Source organism: Mesoplodon mirus (assembly GCF_964341445.2).
Source record: "Mesoplodon mirus genome assembly, chromosome: 11".
Lineage (NCBI taxonomy): Eukaryota > Metazoa > Chordata > Mammalia > Artiodactyla > Ziphiidae > Mesoplodon > Mesoplodon mirus.
Window position 1 is genome coordinate 41,651,549 of NC_138987.1, and position 23,895 is coordinate 41,675,443.

Genomic DNA, 23,895 nt, shown 5'->3' on the forward strand with positions numbered 1-23,895 from the left:
TGCTTACCAAAATAGGCAGAAGAATGGGCAAACATGAGAATTTCAACATAAGATGCTCACCAAACTAGGGAGAAGAATGGGCAAAAACAATGAGAATTTCAACAAAGAGTTAGCAAATATAAAAAAGAACCAAACAGATTAAGAATACAATAACTGAGGGCCTCCCTGGTGGCGCAGTGGTTGAGAGTCCGCCTGCCGATGCAGGGGATACGGGTTCGTGCCCCGGTCTGGGAGGATCCCATATGCCGCGGAGCGGCTGGGCCCGTGAGCCGTGGCCGCTGGGCCTGCGCGTCCGGAGCCTGTGCTCCGCAACGGGAGAGGCCACAACAGTGAGAGGCCCGCATACCGCAAAAAGAAAAAAAAAAAAAAAAAAAAAAAGAATACAATAACTGAAATAAAAAGTTCACTAGGGGACTTCCCTGGTGGTGCAGTGGTTAAAAATCCACCTGCCAATGCAGGGGACACAGATTTGATCCCTGGTCTGGGAAGATCCCAGGTCCGGGAAGATCCCAAATGCTGCAGAGCAACGAAGGCCATGCGCCACAACTACTGAAGCCCATGTGCCCTAGAGTCCATGTGCCACAACTACTGAGCCCGTGTGCTGTAACTACTGAAGCCCATGTGCCTAGAGAAGCCACTGCAATTAGAAGCCCACACACTGCAATGAAGAGTAGCCCCTGCTCACTGCAACTAGAGAAAGCCCGTGTGCAGTAATGAAGACCAAATGCAGTCAAAAATAAATTAAAAAAAAAAAAAGTTCACTAGAAGGAATCAAGAGAAGATTAGATGATACAGAGGAATAGATCAGCAATCTGGAAGACAGAGTACTGGAAATTGCCCAAGCAGAACAGAAAAAAGAATTTTAAAAAATGAGCATAGTTTAACAGACCTCTGGGACAATATCAAGTGTACTAACGTTAGCATTACAGGGGTCCCAGAAGGAGAAGAGAGAGAAAAAGGGGCAGAGAACTTATTTGAAGAAATAATAGCTTAAAACTTCCCTAACCAGGGGAAACAAACAAACATCCAGGTCCAGGAAGCACAGAGAGTCCTAAACAAGATGAACCCAAAGAGATCCATACCAACACACTGTATAATTAAAATGGCAAAAATTAAAGATAAAGAGAGATTCTTAAAAGTAGCAAAAGAAAAGCAACTAGTTATGTATAAGGAAACTCCCATAAGACTATAAGCTGACTTTTCAGCAGAAACTTTGCAGACGAGAAGGGAGTAGCACAATATACTCTAAGTGATGAAAGGGAAAAACCTACAATCAAAACTCTACCAGGCAAGGCTATCATGAAAATTTGAAAGAGTGAAAATGAGTTTTACAGACAAGCAAAAGCTAAAAGCTCAGCACCACTGAACTGGCTTTATAAGAAATGTTAAAGGGACTTTTCAAAATGGAAAAGAAAAGGCCACAACTAGAAATCTGAAAATTATGGAAAGAAAAATCTCACTGGTACAGGCAAACCTACAGTAAAGTTAGTAGATAAACCACTTATAAAGCTAGTAGGAAGGTTAAAAGACAAAAGTAGTAAAATCATCCGTAACCACAATAAGTAGTTAAAGGATATACAAAACAAAAAGATGTAAAATATGATGTTAAAAGCATTAAACTTGGGACTTCCCTGGTGGCGCAGTGGTTAAGAATCTGCCTGCCAATGCAGGGGACACAGGTTCGAGCCCTGGTCTGGGAAGATCCCACATGCCACAGAGCAACTAAGCCTGTGCGCCACAACTACTGAGCCTGTGCTCTACAGTCCACGAGCCACAACTACTAAAGCCTACGTGCCTAGAGCCTGTGCTCTGCAACAAGAGAAGCCACCGCAGTCAGAAGCCTGTACACAGCAATGAAGAGCAGCCCCCGCTCACCGCAACTAGAGAAAGCCCATGCGCAGCAATGAAGAAGACCTGACACAGCCATAAATAAATAAATGTATTTATTTATTTAAAACAAAAACAAAAAAAAATTAAACTTGGGCTTCCCTGGTGGCGCAGTGGTTGAGAGTCTGCCTGCTGATGAAGGAGACACGTGTTCGTGCCCTGGTCCGGGAAGATCCCACATGCCGCAGAGCAGCTGGGCCCGTGAGCCATGGCCGCTGAGCCTGCACGTCCGGAGCCTGTGCTCCGCAACGGGAGAGGCCACAACAGTGAAAGGCCCGCGTACCACAAAAAACAAACAAACAAACAAAAAAAACCCCATTAAACTTAAAGAGGGAGTAAAAATGTGAGGTTGTTAGAATGCAATGGAACTTAAGATATCAAAATAATCATATGTATATATGAATCATATATATTACATGTTACATATGACATAATATGTTCATATATTATATATGAACCTCAATGGTAACCACAAACCAAAAGCCTGTGACAGATACACACAAGAAAAGAGGAAAGGAATCCAAATATAACACTAAAAATAGTTATGAAATCACAAGGGAAGAGGACAAAAGATGAAAGGAATAAAAAAATAATTACAAAGCGACCCAAAAACAATGAACAAAATGGCAATGAGTACATACCTATCAGTAATTACTTTAAATGTAAATGGACTAAATGCTCCAATCAAAAGATACGGAGTTACTGAATGAATTTTTAAAAAATGTATATGCTGCCTACAGGAGACTCACTTCAGATCTAGAGACACACACAGACTGAAAGTGAGGGGATGGAATAAGGTACTCCATGCAAATGGAAACAAAAAGAAAGCTGAGGTGGCAATACTTATATCAGACAAAACAGTCTTTAAAACAAAGATGGACATTATTATATAATGATAAAGGGATCAAACCAACAAGAAGATATAACAATTTTAAGTATATACGCACCCAACATAGGAGCACCTAAATACATAAAGCAAATATTAACAGACATAAAGGGAGAAATTGACAGATACACAAAAACAAGAGGAGACTTCAACACTCCAGTTACATCAATGGACAATTCATCCAGACAGAAAATCAATAAGGAAACACTGGCCTTAAACAGCACATTAGATCAGATGAAATTAATAGATATATATATGACATTTCATCCCCAAACAGCAAAATAAACATTCTTTTCAAGTGCACTTAGAACATTCCCCAGGATAGATTGCATGCTAGGCCACAAAGCAAGTCACAATACATTTAAGAAAACTAAAATCATATCAAGAATCTTTTCTGACCACAACAGAGACTAGAAATCAACTACAAGGAAAAAACTGCCCAAAACACAAATATGTGGAGACTAAACAATTACTACTAGACAACCAATGGATTGATGAAGAAATCAAAGAAATTAACAAAAACACCAAGACAAATGAAAATACAATGATCCAAAATCTATGGAATGCAGCAAAAGCAGTTCTAAGAGGGAAGTTTATAGTGACCTAAACTGAGGTAGCAGCTTTGAATGGGAGAGGATGTTTGCAAACAGTATAAATGATAAGGGGTTAACATTCAAAACATAGAAAGAACTCATACAACTCCACATAAAAAAAAAGACCTGGACTTCCCTGGTGGCACAGTGGTTAAGAATCTGCCTCCCAATGCAGGGGACACAGGTTCGCTCCCTGGTCCAGGAAGATCCCACGTGCTGTGGAGCAACTAAGCCCATGTGCCACAACTACTGAGCCTGCACTCTAGAGCCCATGAGCCACAACTACTGAGCCCACATGCCACAACTACTGAAGCCCGCATCCCTAGAGCCCATGCTCCGCAACCAGAAGCCACTGCAATGAGAAGCCTGTGCACCGCAATGAAGAGTAGCCTCCACTCGCTGCAACTAGAGAAAGCCTGCACGCAGCAAAGACCCAATGCAGCCAAAAATAAATAAAATAAAATAAATTTATAAAAAAAGAAAGACCTAATTAAAAAATGGGCAGGGTACCTGAACATTTTTCCAAGGAAGACATATAGACAGCCAGCAGGCACATGAAAAGATGCTCAACATCACTAGTCAGCAGGAAATGCAAGTCAAAACCACAATGAGATATCACCTCACCCCTGTCAGAATGGCTATTACAAAGAAGACAAATAACAAGTGCTGGCGAGGATGTGGAGAAAAGTGAACTCTCCTACTGCTAGTGGGAATGTAAATTGGTGCAGCCACTATGGAGAACCTTATGGAGATTTCTCACAAAATTAAAAATTGAACTCCCATATGATCCAGCAATACCACTCCTGAATACTTATGCAAAGAAAACAAACACAATTAAAAAAGATATATGCACTCCCATGTTCACTGAAGTAATTTTTACAATAGCCAAGATATGGAAGCAACCTAAGTGTCCATCAATAGATGAATGGATAAAGATGTGGTATATTATATATACAATGGAATGTTACCCAGCCATAAAAAATGACATACCTATACTCATTGTTCAAATTAAGAAATCAAAGTTCAGAGAAGTGAAATGATTTATTTATACCAGCATAGGTCAGTGACAGGACAAGACTGGATGGAAGCCAGGTCTGCCTTACTCTAAGGCAGAACACTGTAATGCTGTCTTGATAATTACCTCTCATGTACATTATTAAGCTCCTCTTGGGCTATGTCCTTAATGTTTCCAAATGACTTTTCACCTACATTATGATACTTTTTTCCTTTATCAACCCTCCTCCTAACCTCACTGGACTAACCTACACGTAAGAACAGACAATATCATCTGCCCACACCTATCATTATACAGGTGCACATAAAATGCTTACTGACTATATGAATGAAGACACTGTTTATATCTTAGACCATGAAAGAGCACCTAAATGATATAATACTAAGCAGCCTAACAGGTAATCCAGAAAATTTAATTAATTCCTTATCTCTGATGTAAATCCATTTATATACTGAAAAACCAATATAAAAAAGGGAATAAAATTTCATGAAAAATAATTCTAAATCATTACTGCCCAAACCAAGGTACCTGAGCTTCCCCATGCCTCCTCTTTTCAAATGCCAGTCTTTCTTCATCAGCCTTTTGTTCCCACTTCAGCTTTTCCAATTGTTGGGTCATTATAGCCACTTTCTTTCTTACTTGATCCTTAAGTTCTTTGTATTGATCCAGCTGTATAAAGAGCATTTAAACATTGCTAACTCACTTAAAGAAGCATGAGAGGAAATTCTTTATATGCTATCCTTCACTAGCAGGTAATTAAACTTATCAAAATTATGTTTTATATAAATTATACCATAATTAGCCATTTTCTCTGGCTAAGATAGCATGAACGTAAAATGAACGTCTTCTTATTTAAAACTGTTTAGATAGATCAATAAGGTATTCAAAACCAACTCTATAAGGTCTCTGTAAGAAATTCTTAAAAGAGAAAGAGCATTAAAACTCATTAAAATTCTTAAAAAAGAAAGGAGTTCAGAGAAAATTGTGTATTTTTCTATTTATACGGTCACAATTATTTTAGTATATATATTGTGATATAAGGTTAATGAAAGAGATAACTGACAAATTTAGTTGAGGGAATGTTTGAAAACTCAATTATAAATTTTTGGATATCTACTATTGACTTATAATTAAATCTTATGTACTAAATGGATATTAATTAATCACTTAACATTTTAAATAATCTTAAGGAATCAATTTCCCTTCTGTCAATTAAGTGACCATGTTTCTTCAAAGCCATGTATTATCTGACTTTTAAGTTTTTACAATATTCATGAGGAAAAAAATAATTACCTTAAAAACATAAGAATGTAATTTAATTACCTTTTATTGCAAAATGATACCATGTAACCTTGTTGAAGTATTTTCTATGACTTTAATTAACTCATAAATGTTATAATGCCACCTAATTTTATGAAGGAAAAATAGCCTACTGTAAAGATTAAATTTAGATTCTACATATAGGCTGAAAAATTTAAATCCTCATAATTTAAATTCTGAGGAAAACCTCCTAAAATATCAGAAAGAGAGGTCATCCTTTAATTTTTTTCTAATTAAAAAGACAAGCTGAAACAATAGAAACAAATGATTTCCCACGTCAACTTTTTCACCTGACTGGCTTCTAGTTCAATGTCTCGCCCTTTATGTAAAATTTCCTCCTCAATCTGCTTTTCAAAACTTCTCCATGCACGATCTAAATCAGCCAGCTCTGTCTCTAAGGCCTTTATGTCATCTTCCTGTTTAGAACGTTGTTTTTCACTGTCCTTTATTGATTTCTTAGCCACATCTAACTTCTTGAGGTGGTGAGAAGTGTTTTCTTTAGCTTTAATGTATTGAGGCCTCTTCTGATTTAAAAGTGCTTCAAGAGATCTAAAAAGAAAAATAAAGTTTGCTTTAAAGGAAATTTAATTTTATAGTATATAAAGGGAAGAAGTTCTTTTGATCAAATTATACATTTAAAAAGAAACAATAAAAATTGACTTTCAGAGACTATAAGCAGATCAGTGGTTAGCAGATGGCAGGGGAGAACCAAATAGGTGAAGCACAGGGGAATTTTTTTTTTAAATACATTTATTTATTTACTTATTTTTTGGCTGCGTTGGGTCTTCGTTGCTGTGCACGGGCTTTCTCTAGCTGTGGTGAGCGGAGGCTACTCTTTGTGGCAGTGTGCAGGCTTCTAATTGCGGTGGCTTCTCTTTGTTATACAGCACAGGCTCTAGACACGCGGGCTCCAGCAGTTGTGGCTTGCAGGCTCTAGAGAGCAGGCTCAGTAGTTGTGGCTCACAGGCTTAGTTGCTCTGCGGCATGTGGGATCTTCCTGGATCAGGGCTCGAACCTGTGTCCCCTGCGTTGGCAGGCGATTCTTAACCACCGCGCCACCAGGGAAGTCCCAAGGGAATTTTTTAAGAGTGATAAACTACTCTGTATGATACTGTAGTGGTGGACATATGACATCATGCATTTGTCAAAACTTACAGAAATTTACAGCACCAGGAGTGAATCTTAATGTATCAAATTAAAAAAAAATCACTTAGGAGGCCAAGGAATCCTAGACAGAATGTAGAATGTGACAGAAGAATCTATCTGTATTACAAATGTATGAAACAACCTTACTGAAGTGGGTGGGAGGAAACGTGCTAACCTAAGTAACTCTGGAAATGAGTGGAGTCCATAAAACTAAAAGCAAAAGGGATTGTACATAAGCCTTGTACTCTAGTTGATAAAGCTGCTTCCCACAAGGATATGGGTTAATAATTCTGTTATTGCCATACATGATTACTGGAACTGAACAATTAAGCAAATGGATGGGAGACTGTGGAACCCAGATTTCTTACTGTTGGAATAGGAGGTTACAGATAAGCAAGAAAAGGTCAACATCAGTAACGATATGGGACTTCCCTGGTGGTCCAGTGGTTAAGACTCTGCACTCCCAATGCAGGGGCATGTGTTTGATCCCTGATTGGGGAACTAAGATCCTATATGCTGCGTGGTGCAGCCAAAACAAACAAAAAATAATAATAATGATGTCATGCTGATACTATGATATCTTAGATAGATGATATGTCATATAACATATACGATATATATTTTTAAAGTTTTGGTATAGCCACTTTATTTTATTTATTTATTTATTGTCCACATCATGCAGCTTGTGGGATTTTAGTTCCCCGACCAGGGATCGAACAGGGCCCTCGGCAGTGAGAGCGCAGAGTCGTAACCACTGGACCGCCAGGGAATTCCTCATATATGATATTTGACACCCCTGATATAATGTGATGATAATGGCATTTTACCTCTGTGGTCTTCTTTCCCCAAACCCATAAACGCTGTCTAATCATGAGAAAACTAACAGACAAATCTTAATTGAGATACATTCTACAAAAAACCTGACCAAAGCTTCTTAAAACTGTCAAGGACATCAAAAACAAGGAAAGTCTGAAACTGTCACAACCAAGAGGAGCCTAAGAAGACATGATGACTAAATATAATATGGTATACTGGATCAGAAAAAGAACATTACGTAAAACCTAAAAAAATATGAATAAAGTACGGACTTTAGTTAATAATAATGTATAAATATTGGTTAATTAATTCTGACAAGTGTATCATACTAAAAATATAAGATGTTATAAGTGAGAGAAATTGAGTGTGGGGAATACAGGAACTCTCTGTACTATCTTTAGAATTTTTTCTGTATATCTAAAAGTATTCCAAAGTAAAAAAGTTTATATAAAAGATCAACTTTCGAAGTGTCACTTATATTTTTATTTTTTCTATCAATCTACATAAAATCCAACTGTTAATAACTATTTTGAAAACTCACTTTAATTCTTTTTCTGTTTGTTGCAGTTGTCTGCTTAACATTCCATGTTCCTTCTTCTTGGCTTTAACTATGTTTTCATGACTAGCAAGAGACTCTTTTGTAACACTCAAATCCTTATTCACACGCTCTAACTCACTGTTTAGAAAAGATATTTTTTTCTCATTGTGATACAGTTGGAAAAGCTGCAGTTGTATCTTGTTTATTTTCAGTTCTTCAAGGAGACTCTGGTAACGTTCTGCCTATAAAACAGTACAATTCAACAACAGTTAAAAGGGAGTATATTTTACATTGACCTTTCATAAACTCAACTAGAGTGCCAACAAATGATCTCTAATGAATTTTTATTTACATCATTAACAAATGTTATTCTTGCCAAAAGTACTATTATTTGGAGAAGGCTTCTGCATATGCTTCTACAATAAACCAGCAAAGGACTTTATTTATTTTCTAAAATTTCTTTATTTATTTTTGGCCGAGTTGGGTCTTCATTGTGGTGCACGGGTTTCTCATCTCGGTGGCTTCTCTTTTTGTGGAGCACAGGCTCTAGGCATGCGGGCTTCAGTAGTTGAGGCTCACGGGCTCTAGAGCGCAGGCTCCGAAGTTGTGGCGCATGGGCTTAGTTGCTCCGTGGCACGTGAGATCTTCCCGGACCAGGAAATGAACCCGTGTCCCCTGCACTGGCAGGCGGATTCTTAACCGCTGCGCCACCAGGGAAGCCCAGTAAAGGATTTTATATTCATGCACTCAGTGGTATGGTGGTAAGAACCATGAAGGGCCACCCACTAACCGAGTCCTGTCCCATTTTTGTCTTGACCTCAGAGTTTGGCAAGCATGTCTGACATCAGCTTCCTCATTTGTAAACTGAAGGAAGTTATATGACTTTTAAGGTCCCTAGAGACTTTAAATTCAATGATTCCAAGTAAAATTCCTTCTATAGGATGTAATTTTTTCTAGGAATAGAACTAATAGGACTATTTTAAAGTTCTAATTTATATGTGAGATGGAAGAATTTCTTTAGTATTTGTGCTATTAATAAAGAAATAAAGGAAAGTGTTGCCTTAAGAGGAAAGCTCTTAATCAATGAAATATTCCAAGTACTGGGTAAATGGCCATCTGCCAGGATGTTGTAAAAAATAACTGGGAAGGTGGACTACCCTAACTGTCCTTACAATTTTTAAAGGACTTCAATTCTACACTACTGTAAGCTGCTTGAGTATATTATGCATGCTACAGCTTCACTTTCACTTAACACCACCCCTTTCTACTGACAAAACCAAGGACATACACATACATACAAAAATGTGAACAGAGAAACATCACTAATAAGGAACACATCCACTTTTCATTTATTTCCTCAAATATTTATTAATTGCCTATTGTGGCAAGCCCTCTTCTATGTACTGGAAATATAGTAGAAAACAAGATCGAAACAGTCTCTGCTCTTTTAAGTTTATAATCTAGTTATTTTAATGGGGTAGGGAGGGAAGAAGAGGAGTCAGAGATTAAATAAGCACACAAATAATACACAAGATAATTTCATACAGCAAAATATGCTACAAAATAGGGACTTCCCTGGTGGTCCAGTGGGTAAGACTCCATGCTCCCAATGCAGGGGGCCCAGGTTCGATCTCTGGTCAGGGAACTAGATTCTGCATGCATGCTGCAACTAAGAAGTCCACGTGCCACAGCTAAAAAAAAAAAGATCCTGCATGCCGCAACTAAGACCCGGCGCAGCCAAAATAAATAAATAAATAATAAATCTTAAAAAAAAAATGCTACAAAAGAAACAAAATAGAGTAATGCAATAGTACCAGGGAAGGGATGCTAATTTAGATTGGGGGCGTGGACAGCAAATGCCTGCCTGAGTACATGGCTTTTTTAGGAAAACTTGAATGAGAGTACCAGCCATGTAAAAAATCAGGTGTACAACTATCTAGGGAGAGGAAATAGCAAAAGCTCCAGGATAGAAGGGAGCATGCGTGTTTCCAATAAATAATAAAGGTCAGTGTGGTAGGAGAGTAGAGGAAGTTAAAGCTTCAGAGGTGAACAAGGGGCAGATCAGCAGGCTGGAAAGGGAGACTAGATTCTCCGTGCAGTGGGAAGCACTGCTCTCGAAGAGGTTTTATGCAAGACAAAGACAGAATCTGATTTGTATTTGAAAAAGATTCCTCTAAAGGCAAACAGTTATCAACAATATACAAGGCACTACATTAGACACTGTGAAGGGCACCAAGAACTACCACAGAGGGACTTCCCTGGTGGTGCAGCAGTTGGGAATCCGCCTGCTAAGACAGGGGACACGGGTTTGAGCCCTGGTCCAGGAAGCCCCCACATGCCGCGGAGCAAGCCCATGAGCCACAACTATTGAAGCCCGCGCACCTAGAGCCCTTGCCCCGCAGGAAGAGAAGCCTGAGCACTGCAACGCAGAGTAGCCCCCGCTTGCCACAACTAGAGAAAGCCTGTGTGCAGCAATGCAGACCCAACGCAGCCAAAAAATTAATTAATTAATTAATTAATTAATTTAAAAAAAAAAAAAAAAAAAAAAAAAAAAAGAACTACCACAGAATGGCATTCGCAAAGTGTGGCTATGGCCTCCTAGACTTTTACAGTTTCACTCTTTCACGGAGCCCCTGATGGGGCTAGGTCAAAACTAGTTTCATAATAATACTCAGATTTTATTTGCCTTTTTCACTGTGTTGACATCTGCACTGATGCTGTAAAAGCCAATGAAGGGTAAAGCTGCTAGGTCTTAACACAGATAAGATTTAATACAGAAGCAGACATGAGAATTCATCTGTCTTCTATTAAGCCAGATATTAAGGAGATTATAAAAAGGTAAAACAATACCACTCTTCTAATTATTTGGTTTTAGAAAACTCAGTTATTTTTCATAAAAATGTTACTTATGTTAATATGAAATGAGTTTATTATTGTTATTATTTTTTTTAATATTATTAATAGACTTTATTTATTATTTTCTTTGCTGTACGCGGGCCTCTCACTGCTGTGGCCTCTCCCATTGCGGAGCACAGGCTTCAGACGCGCAGGCTTGGCGGCCATGGCTCACGGGCCCAGCCGCTCCGCGGCATGTGGGATCTTCCCAGACCGGGGCACGAGCCCGCGTCCCCTGCATCGGCAGGCGGACTCTCAACCACTGCGCCACCAGGGAAGCCCCTATTATTGTTATTTTTACACTAATCATTAAAATATATTTTTTTAATGTCTCAGTTTTAATTTTAAATACAATACATATAAATAGATACAACCCACATGAACAGAAACTCTTTGGGGTCCTCAATAATTTTTAAAGTATAAGAGGACAAGATCCAAAAGTTTGAGAGCCTCTGCAATGTAAGATATAAATCCCTCAAGTTTAATTTTAGTTGGGAAAATCAGACATCTTTGCAGTGCAGGTTGTCCTGCCTATTTGGGAGAAAAAAACCCAAACAGTGGAAAATACATCAAAAAGTTTATCTTTGATGAATATTGGGCTTTATTTGTCTTATGTTATTAAAAGAATCTTTTTAGTAACTCCACACCAATACTTACAATTCTAACACAAAAAGTTTTTGTATCCAACACTTAATTGGTTACATCACGACACCTTACCTCTTCCTTCTCTAATTTTGCATGTTTACGCTCTGCAGCTACATTTTTTTTCTTATTAAAATTAAACTGTGCATCTTCTTCGGCTTTCTGTAACTTTCTTTTCTTTTCCTCATATTCTCTTATAAGCGCTCCTGAAGTGCTGATTTCCTCAAAAAACTGCGTTCTTTCTTTGGGTTTTTTCACTGAAATTGACTCCACAGTTCCCTTTTAAAAATAGTTAAGCACACCAACATATAAAATATAATGATATATTTTCAAAATCATGAATAAAATAAAATACTACAAGCTATTTACCTGAAAAACTAGACAGTTCCGTGCTTTGACTATTATGCCTATCTTTTCTAACTCTGTGATATAAGCAGAACGACTCACAGGACTATCATCAAAACAATATTCTGAGCATCCCCCTAAAATAAAAGAATAAAGGCTGTTATAGGAAGTAGAAATACCAGACAAATATCAACAACTACTGAAAGCTTAATAAAATTTTTTTCTTACTGAAATAGCCAGTTACGCAATAATATACATGTTAATAAATGCATTTAATCAGTCAACAAATATTGAGTGTCTACTACATGCCAAGGAGTGCTCTACAGTGGTGAACATAACAGACGTCTGACCTCAAGGAGCTTATATCCTAATAATGGAGACAGACAAAAATGAGATATGTAAGTAAAATGACTATCATGCGAGGAAGTGTTAAGTGTTAAGGAGTAAAGTAGAGGTAGGAACGGGGTGTGGTAGTCTCTGTGTAGGAGAAAGAGGCATTGCAATTTTAAATAGGATGAATGTTTGTGTCCCCACTAAATTCATATGATGAAATCCTAACCCCAAAGGTGATGGTGTTAGGGCTTCCCTGGTGGCACAGTGGTTGAGAGTCCACCTGCCGATGCAAGGGACACGGGTTCGTGCCCCGGAAAAAAAAAAAAAAAGTGATGGTGTTAGAAGGTGAGGCCTTTGGGAGGTGATTAGATCATGACAGAGGAGCCCTCATGAATGGTATTAGTGTGCTTATAAAAAGATCCTACAAGGCTCCCTAGTCCCATCCACATGTGAGGATACAATGAAAAGTCTGCACAGAAGAGAGCCTTCATCCAACCACGCTGGCACCCTAAGCTTGCACTTTTAGTCCCCAGAACTGTGAGAATTTATAAGTTTATAAGCTAAGAAGTCTGTGGTATCTTTTTTTTTTTTTTTTTTTTGCAGTACGCGGGCCTCTCACTGTTGTGGCCTCTCCCGTTGCGGAGCACAGGCTCCGGACGCGCAGGCTCAGCGGCCATGGCGCACGGGCCCAGCCGCTCCGCGGCACGTGGGATCCTCCCGGACCGGGGCACGAACCCATGTGCCCTGCATTGGCAAGCAGATTCTTAACCACTGCACCACCAGGGAAGCCCTGTGGTATCTTATTATAATAGCCCAAATGGACTAAGACAGATGATCTGGGAAGAAGAACAAAGCTGGAGGCATCACACTTCCTGATCTGAAGTTACATTACAAAGCCACAGCAGTGTGGTACTGCCATAAAAACATACAGAACAATGGAACAGAAAAGAGAGTCCAGAAAGAAATCTAAGCATCTATAGTTAACTGATCTTCAACAAAGGTGCCAAGAACACACAATGGGGAAAAGACAGTCTCTTCAATAAATAGTGTTGGGAAAACTGGATATCCACATGCAGAAGAATAAAATTGGACCCTTATACAAAATGGACACCATACACAAAAATTAACTCAAAATGGATTAAAGGCTTAAATGTAATACCTGAAACTATGAAACTACTAAAAGAAAACATAGGGAAAAAGCTTCTTGACATTGCTCTGGACAATGATTTTTTCGGATATGATACCAAAAGCACAAGCAACAAAAGCAAAAATAGACAAGTGGAATTGTATCAAACTGAAAAGCTTCTACACAGCAAGGGAATCAATCAACAGAGTGCAAAAGGTAACCTACAGAATGGGAGAAAATATTTTGGAACCACGTATCTGACAGGGGTTAATATCCAAAATGAATAAGGAATTCATATAACTCAACAGCAAAAAACCAAATAACCCAATTTAAAAACGGGCAAAGAACCTAAATAGATATTTCTCAAAAGTTGACGTACAGATGGCAAACAGGTAATATTAAAGGGTGCTCAATAGTAGGAATCACCAGCAAAATGCAAATCAAAACCAAAATGAGATATCACCTCACGCCTGTTAGAATCAAAAAGACAAAAGACAAGTGTTGGTAGGATGTGAAGAAAAGGGAACCCTTGAATATTGTTTGTGGGAATATAAATTGGTACAGTCACTATGGAAAACAGTATGAAGATTCCTAAAAGAATTAAAAATAGAACTACCTTATGAGCCAGCAATCCCACTTCTGAGCATATATACAAAAAAAATGAAATCTGTACCTTGAAGAGTTATCTGCACTCCTATGTTCATTGCAACATTATTCACAATAACTAAGATATGGAAACAACCTAAATGTCTTTCAACGGATGGCTGGATACAGAAAATGTAGGAATATTATTCAGCCTTAAAAAAGAAGGAAATCCTGCCATTTGTGACATCATGGATGAACCTGGAGGACATTATGGTAGTGAAATAAGCCACATACAGAAAGACAAGTACTGAATGATCTCATCTATATGCGGAAATCTAAAACAGTTAAACTCATAGAAGCAGAGAGTAGAATGGTGGTTGCCAGGGGCTTGGGGGAGGGGGAAATGGGGAGATGTGGGTCAAGGGGTACAAAGTTTCACTTATGCAAGATGAGTAAGTTCTGGAGATCTAAGTATAGCAATATGACTATGGTTAACAATACTGTATAGTATAGTTCAAATATGCTAGGAGGGTAGATCTTAAGTGTTCACACACACACAGAAAATAGTAACCGTGTGAGGTGATACATATGTTAATTAGCTTGACTGTGGCGATTATTTCACAGTGTATATTAAAACATCAAGTTATACAATTTAAACATATACAATTTTTATTTGTCAATTATACCTCAGTAAAGATGGGAATAATTGGCTTATGATGGTTTATTAAGTAACTAGAGTAAGCTAGGGACTCTGACTGAGATGGAGACTTTTGATAAAAAACTCCAAGAAAGTGAGAAAACTAACTAATGAAAATATCTAGGTGATAAAGTGGTGAAATACTTAAATTATGCACTAAGGTATATGTACATAATAATAAGTATTTCTAAAATTATCTGTGATTGAAGTTGAGGAAAGTTAATAAGAGTATACATTAGAACCATGTTGTACTGGCAGATTGAAAACAACAAAAAACAAAACCAAGAAACGTCTACTTACAGAGGCTCTGTAAACTCCCAGCATAAATAGAAAAAATATATATACGTAACTCTCAATCTTGTTTACTCAGGAAATACAGGGATTCATGAATAAATCATAACAAAATACAAAGTCAAATATTTCACACAATTTGCTTTTTGGTGGTAGGAAAAACTTTCTAAACAAACCAAAAATACGCATTTAGTTAGTTCATCACTAGGAAAACCAGATAAACTAAACAAAGAACCTCAGGAAGGACTTTTATGACATCACTGTCTTTGAGGTAGACTCCCTCCTTCATTTTAACCAGGGAGAAAAATGCTACTTGACAGTAGGGGAATTTGAATAAATATGTCTGCTTAAAGAAAAGTCCGGTGTAGAATCAAACAGGTTCTATTACTTGCTACCCAAGATAAAAAAAAAAAAATACCTCGGATAGTCCTTGCAAATGTTTTCTCTTCTCCACTTTCTTCCACGTATACAATTTTTACACTTGCAGAAGAAGAAACAGGTTTTCCAATATGTGCTCCATGAATAAGTTCTTGAATATTTTTCACTCTTAAATTAGCTATTTTTTCTCCCATTACAAAACTAAGTGCATCCATTACATTAGATTTTCCTGGGGAATGAAAGAGAGAAAAAGTTATTTATTCTTAATGATAAAAAACCTTGTCCAGAGCCAAAGAAACCAGGCTACCAAGGGCCAATACACATATCTAAATAGTACTGTCTTTTCTGTATTCAAAATGCATGTGACGGAACAATTGTATGTAGATAACTGGTTTCTATGCAGCTATGGTAGAGTATTAAGTTATCTAAATGTAAGGATCTATACATGGATCTAAGCCCCAGCTCTCTCCCGCTATTAAGTATTATACCATGGCAAATCATTTAACTTCTCTGAATTACAGCTATCCCCACTTTATAAATTTTAAGTGTCACATATTTTTTAAAAATGTCTACCTCCAGGATTTTCCCAAAGGATAGACTAGGGTTTCTAGAATATTTATGATTGGTATGTGTTGGTAGTGCAGAAAAGTTATATAGCATGTCCAAGCTTGCTATCCGCTGAAAGTCCTGCTTACAAGGTTAGCTGGCATTGTGGGATTGGGATTTGGATTCTGTGAGGGTTTCCACCACTTTCTGATAAGAATGTCTCACTGTGCCTAAACTGTTTATATAAACAATATGATTTATGCTGAATACTTGCTTTCTTTCTAGGAGTCTGGAATTTTGGTATGTGCTAGGCAGAGGTGCTTATGTGACCATTTCCCAATAAAAACCCTGGCGGTTGAGTCTTTAATGAGGTTCTTTGGTAAACAACATCTCACATGTTGTCACAACTCATTGCTGGAGGAATTAAGCCTGTCCTGTGTGACTCCACTGGGGGAGGATTCATGGAACCTTGCACCTGGTTTCCTCAGAGTTCCTCATGTGCCTTTTCCCTTTGCTGAGTTTGCTTTGTTTCCTTTCGCTATTATGAGTAACAGTCCTGGATACAACTATATGCTGAGTCCTGGGAGTCCTCCTAGTGAATCACTGAAACTGGGGGTAGTCTTGGGGACTCCCAACTCAAATGGCAAACTGTTCTCCAACCATGAGCCGATAGTTTAAGACAATTTCCAAGGTGCAATGTCATTTCAGCTACTACCATCTGTACTTAATTTTCTTTCTTTTTCACATTCGTTCCCTCATATCCACAGGCAATTAAAATTTCTAGTGCCAAAAGCAGGGAAAGTAACATAAACAAGAGAATACTGCTAATCACTGGAAATATGGCTTAGTTTTAGAAGTTCATGATCTTTCTAAAAAGAACTAGAAGTGGTTAAAAATGCTGCAAATGTATTTAACTAAGTCTCAGTTAACTAACAGGTATGAAACATGGCTTTTTTGGGTTAATTGATAATCTGCAGATTGAGAGCTATTGTAAGATGGTTACGTATATAGGACCAAACGAACATTAATTGAATTAAGTCTGACAGTAACAGAATTAAACAGAAACTGGTTTTGGTCAATCCTTATTGAAAGTCTGCCTAAAATAAACACTTCCCCATCCAAATTCATTCATTACATTAATTCTTTTATGTGCTAGGGCATAAGGATACAGTAAAAGAACAAGAGAGATACAACTCTGTCTAACGAATGTTATAATCTATTAAGAAAGTCAAAAAATAAACAGAAAGGAATTATATAAGTATCATGAGGAAACAAACTGAGTGATGAAATAGAGGGTAACTGGGAGAGGTAACTTCAGATAGGATGGTCAGGAAACATTTGTTAAGTGCCTAGCTTAACAACCACCTGTTGGCAAAAATGAATGAATTAATGAACCAAGTTAAGTTTTGTAATGGTCAGGGCAGGAACCTCTGCTATAAATAATTCAAAACCAGCATCAGGAAAATAATAATTCTGGAAGAGTTACCTTTTAGACTATCATCACTTGATGAAGATGAACCAAATATTCAAAGATATAAAAATTACAGTATCACTCTCCCATCTCAAAACCTCAATATTTGCCACTCATTTGCCCTCTTAGCAACAGTTGGTAAGTTCCTTTTTGACTTCAGCTCTGCATATCTCTTCCAATCTGCTCCTTCTTTACCATCCTTCTAGTTATTCAAGTACTCCTTACTCCCAAGAGCCTCCTAGCTGGACTCAACCTTCACTCTCTTGCCTCTTCAAATGCATTCATTCATTCTACAAACATTTATGGAACACCTATTAATCAGGCATTCTCCTAAGTACTCAGGCTAAAAAGAAACAGTATGTAGGATTTTCCCCTAAGGTACTTACAGTGGGGAATATGATCAATTTTTATTGAACCCCATTTTGTGCCAGACACTCCACATCTATTATTTTATTCAGTCTTTGAAATAATCCTATGAGATAGATATTTAATTTGCATTTCATAAGTAAAAAAGCAGAGGCTTGGGGCTTCCCTGGTGGCGCAGTGGTTGGGAGTCCACCTGCCGATGCAGGGGACACGGGTTTGTCCCCTGGTCCGGGGGGATCCCACATGCTGAGAGCGGCTGGGCCCATGTGCCACGGCCGCTGGGCATGCGTGTCCGGAGCCTGTGCTCCACAACGGGAGAGGCCACAGCAGTGAGAGGCCTGTGTACCGCAAAAAAAAAAAAAAAAAAAAGCAGAGGCTCAAAGTCAAACAAATCATGTTTCGGGGTTAGGCGTCTGATTCCAAAATCTATACTCTTCCCACTAAAAGGAGGAAATTATAACTTACTATAGTAAGTTCTAAGATAAAATTAACACAAAGAACTATGAAGCACTTAAGAGAAGCACTAACTACTGGAGACTGTGAGTAGACTCTGCAGGAGATAATCCTGGGCTAAGTTTTAAAGAGTAAGTAGAAGTTTGGGGAGGCAGTGCTGAAGGTAAACATAACCATTCCAGGAAAAGAGGATAGCTTGATCATTGGTACAAATGGGAAACCCAGGTACCATTCCAGTGAGAAAAGGGTAAGTAATAATATAGAGGTGGAGCAAAGCTTACAAGGTTGGAAATGATAAGAGAGAACTAAACTTCATGCTGAAGATTATGTGAAGCCATAAAGGATTTTAGGAATAGCAGTGATGTTTTCAGATACATTTTATAAGGATTTCTGAGACAACAACCCACCAGAAAAATGGGCAAAGAACATAAAAGGGCAATTCAGAGAAACAGAAATACAAAAAGCCCTTAACCATATGAAAAGACACTTGAGCTCAGTCATGATAAGAAAAATGTAAATTAAAACTGTTTTGACTACCATTTCTCACTTACTAGACTGGCAAAAATCCAAAATTTTGAAAACATATTCTTAAACAGGACCTCTCATTAAATTACTGTTGGGTGTACAAAATGATACAACCACTATGGGGGGTAATTTGGCAATAGCTAACTAAATTATAACTTAGCTTTTGAACCAGCAATTCCACTTCTGGGAATCTATCTCCCTGATACATGTGCAAAACTACACAATGGCAAATACACAATTATACAATTATAAGTCATTTCTAACAGAAGTAGATTGGAAACAACTTAAGTGTCCAAAAATTAAAGGACCACTTGAAATAACTATGTAACAGCCACACAATGGAGAATTACACAGCAACAAGAGAACAGAAGAGGAAGTGGGAAATGAAAAAAGAAAAGTACGTAACAGCACATATAGCAAAAAACCAAATACGAACTTTTACTTAAAGAAAAAGTGTGGGGTTGGGAATAACAATACACACATATTTGCTAGCATTTGCAAAAAGAAACACTGAAGGATAATCAAGAAGTTAATGGTTATGTATAGAAGGTGAAGAGTGGGACACAGAAACTGAGTTGGACCCCTTCTGTCTGCCTCACCCTGCTTCTGCCTTTATCCACAAGCTCTTATGCCTTTGAGCTTCTAGTTGGATTTGGCCAATGGAGAGCCCTGGCAGGAGGGAAGAAGGGAAAAGCGTGAGGCCAGGGTATTTACTTCCCTATTTCCCTCTGTAAGGTGGCTTCTGACTTGCTGTGCCCTTCAACCCCAGGTCACTGGCTTTTTGAAGTTCCTTGGGGGTTCCTTCCTCTCTGAGCCTTGGTGTGGCAGCAGCTCCACTGCTGCGAGCTGTGTGATCCCTCTATTCCTTGGGATTCCTCTACAGCCCTCCCACACCTTTGTAATTAGTCCCTTTGTAAATAAATCTTCCTCAAACTGTCCTAATTTGAGCATGCCACTTGTTTCCTGTTGGGACTCTGACAGATACAGGGAGCAGGGGTAGAAGCAAGATTTCTGTGTATACTTTTCCATAGAGTTTTGACCTTTAAAGCATGTATACGCATTCCTGATTAAAAAAAAAAACCTAAATTTAAAAAATCCCATAAATGAAAACAATCACAAACAAGTAAACTTAACTGAATACTAAATTGGTAACACAGGCATACTGAGAAATAATTTATTTCAAGGGACTTCAGATCACAGAATTCTGACTGTACATTATTACTAGGATCCATTCTAAGAACGAAAAAGAAATACAAAGAAATTTTAAATTTCCTTCAGTTGCTTTATCATTTATAATGTTATTGGTAGCTTAAGACAGTTTTCTTTATATTTTAAGTTAAAGCAAATAAGTAATTATATTAGTCATGTTAGGAAATAAGATTTTCAGAGTAAGAAAAAATATTTACAAAGACAAAGAGCAAGGAACAGTGAAAACACAGTTAAAAGTGAATGGAGGGACTTCCCTGGTGGTGCAGTGGTTAAGAATCCACCTGCCAATGCAGGGGACACAGGTTCAAGCCCTGCTCCGGGAAGATCCCACATGCCGCGGAGCAACTAAGCCCGTGTGCCACAACTACTGAGCCTGCGCTCTAGAGCCCACGAGCCACAACTACTGAAGCCCATGTGCCACAACTACTGAAGCCCACACACCTAGAGCCAGTGCTCCACAACAAGAGAAGCCACCGCAATGAGAAGCCCATGCACCGCAACGAAGAGTAGCCCCTGCTTGCCACAACTAGAGAAAGCCCGTGCACAGCAACGAAGACCCAACGCAGCCTAATTAATTAAAAAAGAAAAAAGTGAATGGAAAAATATCAGCATGAACTCAAATTTTAAAAATCACCGTAGGGGCTTCCCTGGTGGCACAGTGGTTGAGAGTCCGCCTGCCAATGTAGGGGACACGGGTTCGTGACCCAGTCCGGGAAGATCCCACGTGCCGCGGAGCGGCTGGGCCCGTGAGCCATGGCCGCTGGGCCTGCGCGTCTGGAGCCTGTGCTCCACAACGGGAGATGCCACGACAGTGAGAGGCCCCGTACCACAAAAAAAAAAAAAAAAAAAATTACTGGACATGAAAAGATGTTCAAAATCATATTAGTAATTAGGAAAAAGCAAATCAAAACTACAATGAAATACCACTTCACATCAACTAGGATGGCTAAAAGAAATCAGACAAACAATAACAAACAACTGCTGGTGAAGATGTGGAGAAATCTGAAACCTTATTCATTGACAATGGGAATGTAAAGCCAGACACAAAGGGCCTATTCCATTTATATGAAATGTCCAGAACAGGCAAATCCATAGCGACAGAAAGTAGATTAGTGGTTGCCAGCGACTGGGTAGAGAGGAGATAATGGGGAATGATTACTAATGGGTACAAGGTTTCTGTTTGGGATAATGAAAATGTTCTAGAATTAGACAGTGATGATGGTTATACAACTCTATGAATATACTAAACATCACTGAAGTGTACACTACAAAAGGATAAATTTTATGATATGCAAATGACATTTCAATAAAGCTGTTATTAAAAAAAAAAAGAACAAATCTGAAAAAGCACTTTATGTGTTTTCTAGCCCCATCCTCTGAAATGACCCAGAACCACTGTTACCCAAATGCACTGAATATTCTAGTTCCCAGATGGCGGTCTTTAATACCTTACCTTCTAAAAAACCCCAGAAATCATTGGAGAAGTGGCTAATTCCAAGTCTGAGGCAGAGAAAATTGAAGATAAGCCTGAAAACTGGGACATCTTATGTTAGAAAGCAAGGAAGCTTTCAAATATTAATGAGGTCACGACCAAAGGACACAGGAGGCAGCTTGAAAGAGCTCCCACTGATTAAAGTTATGAAAATCTGAGCATCACAAAGCATCACCACAACTAGAGAAAGCCCACGCACAGCAATGAAGACCCAACACAGCTAAAAATAAATAAATAAATAAATTTATAACAAAACAAAACAAAACACACTGTACCAATGAAAATCCAGGTGTCTTTTTTTTTTTTTCTTTTTTAACGGTATCCATCTTGTGAGCTGCTCAGTTTTCTCTGCTTCTCCTTACTCAAGAGTAGGACAGAAGTGAATACATCTGTGAAGCAAAATGAGTGTCTTCAGCTGAGCAGGCAGCAAGAAAGGGAGGATCACTTGGGAAGTTCTTCAATGCTTGATTAAGCTGTGCCAAGTTCAGAAAAAGTTTGCTGACCCCTGCTCTAGGCTCAGAAATGGAATGTTGCATAGATGACCAGAGAGAGAAATAATAGGATTTAAAAGAAAGGTGAAGACAGCAGAAGCAAGAAGAACTACAATCCTGCAGCCTGTGGAACAAAAACCACATTCACAGAACGACAGACAAGATGAAAAGGCAGAGGGCTATGTACCAGATTAAGGAACAAGATAAAACCCCAGAAAAACAACTAAATGAAGTGGAGATAGGCAATCTTACAGAAAAAGAATTCAGAATAGTGATAGTGAAGATGATCCAGGACCTCGGAAAAAGAATGGAGGCAAAGATCGAGAAGATGCAAGAAATGTTTAACAAAGACCTAGAATAATTAAAGAACAAACAAAGAGAGATGAACAATACAATAACTGAAATGAAAACTACACTAGAAGGAATCAATAGCAGAATAACTGAGGCAGAAGAACAGATAAGTGACCTGGAAGACAGAATGGTGGAATTCACTGCTGTGGAACAGAATAAAGAAAAAAGAATGAAAAGAAATGAAGACAGCCTAAGAGACCTCTGGGACAACATTAAACGCAACAACAGTTGCATTATAGGGTCCCAGAAGGAGAAGACAGAGAAAGGACTTGAGAAAATATTTGAAGAGATTATAGTCGAAAACTTCCCTAACATGGGAAAGGAAATAGCCACCTAAGTCCAGGAAGCACAGAGAGTCCCATACAGGATAAACCCAAGAAGAAACATGCCAAGACACATAGTAATCAAATTGGTAAAAATTACGGCAAAAATTAAAGACAAGGAAAAATTATTGAAAGCAGCAAGGGAAATACGACAAATAACATACAAGAGAACTCCCATAAGGTTAACAGCTGATTTCTCTGCAGAAACTCTACAAGCCAGAAGGGAGCAGCATGATATACTTAAAGTGATGAAAGGGAAGAACCTACAACCAAGATTACTCTACCCGGCAAGGATCTCATTCAGACTCAATGTAGAAATCAAAAGCTTTACAGACAAGCAAAAGCTAAGAGAATTCAGCACCACGAAACCAGCTCTACAACAAATGCTAAAGGAACTTCTCTAAGTGGGAAACACAAGAGAAGAAAAGGACCTACAGAAACAAACCCCAAACAATTAAGAAAATGGTCATAGGAACATACATATCTATAATTACCTTAAACATGAATGGATTAAATGCTCCAACCAAAAGACACAGGCTCGCTGAATGGATACAAAAACAAGACCCATATATATGCTGTCTACAAGAGACCCACTTCAGACCTAGGGACACATACAGGCTGAAAGTGAGGGGATGGAAAAAGAGATTCCATGCAAATGGAAATCAAAAGAAAGCTGGAGTAGCAATACTCATATCAGATAAAATAGACTTTAAAATAAAGAATGCTACAAGAAGGAAGGACACTACATAATAATCAAGGGATCAATCCAAGAAGAAGATATAACAATTATAAATATATAGGCACCCAACATAGGAGCACCTCAATGCATAAGGCAACTGCTAACAGCTATAAAAGAGGAAATCGACAGCAACACAATAATAGTAGGGGACTTTAAAACCTCACTTACACCAATGGACAGATCATCCAAAATGAAAATAAATAAGGAAACAGAAGCTTTAGATGACACAACAGACCAGATAGATTTAATTGATATATTTATAGGACATTCCATCCAAAAACAGCAGGTTACAATTTCTTCTCAAGTGCACACAGAACATTCTCCAGGATAGATCACATCTTGGGTCACAATTTAAGCCTCAGTAAATTTAAGAAAATTGAAATCATACCAAGCATCTTTTCTGACTACAACACTATGAGATTAGAAATGAATTACA

The 23,895-nt window shown here is 38.3% G+C and overlaps 2 protein-coding genes across 17 annotated transcripts in view; one reads left to right on the forward strand and one right to left on the reverse strand.

Annotated features, from left to right (window-relative positions):
- Nucleotides 1-23,895, forward strand: part of FAM118A (family with sequence similarity 118 member A) — a 113,498-nt gene that overhangs the window by 83,560 nt on the left and 6,043 nt on the right. The gene's annotated exons all lie outside the window — the stretch shown is intronic.
- The window catches only part of SMC1B (structural maintenance of chromosomes 1B), a gene marked incomplete at its 5' end in the record, with an annotated part of 86,502 nt that overhangs the window by 52,701 nt on the left and 9,906 nt on the right, over nucleotides 1-23,895 (reverse strand). For both annotated transcript variants that reach the window (XM_082636039.1, XM_082636038.1), the window contains 6 exons: nucleotides 4,910-5,050; nucleotides 5,992-6,250; nucleotides 8,205-8,443; nucleotides 11,814-12,017; nucleotides 12,108-12,220; nucleotides 15,534-15,722. In XM_082636039.1, coding sequence (XP_082492165.1) covers nucleotides 4,910-5,050; nucleotides 5,992-6,250; nucleotides 8,205-8,443; nucleotides 11,814-12,017; nucleotides 12,108-12,220; nucleotides 15,534-15,722 — 1,145 coding nt within the window. The remainder of the gene's footprint in view (nucleotides 1-4,909; nucleotides 5,051-5,991; nucleotides 6,251-8,204; nucleotides 8,444-11,813; nucleotides 12,018-12,107; nucleotides 12,221-15,533; nucleotides 15,723-23,895) is intronic.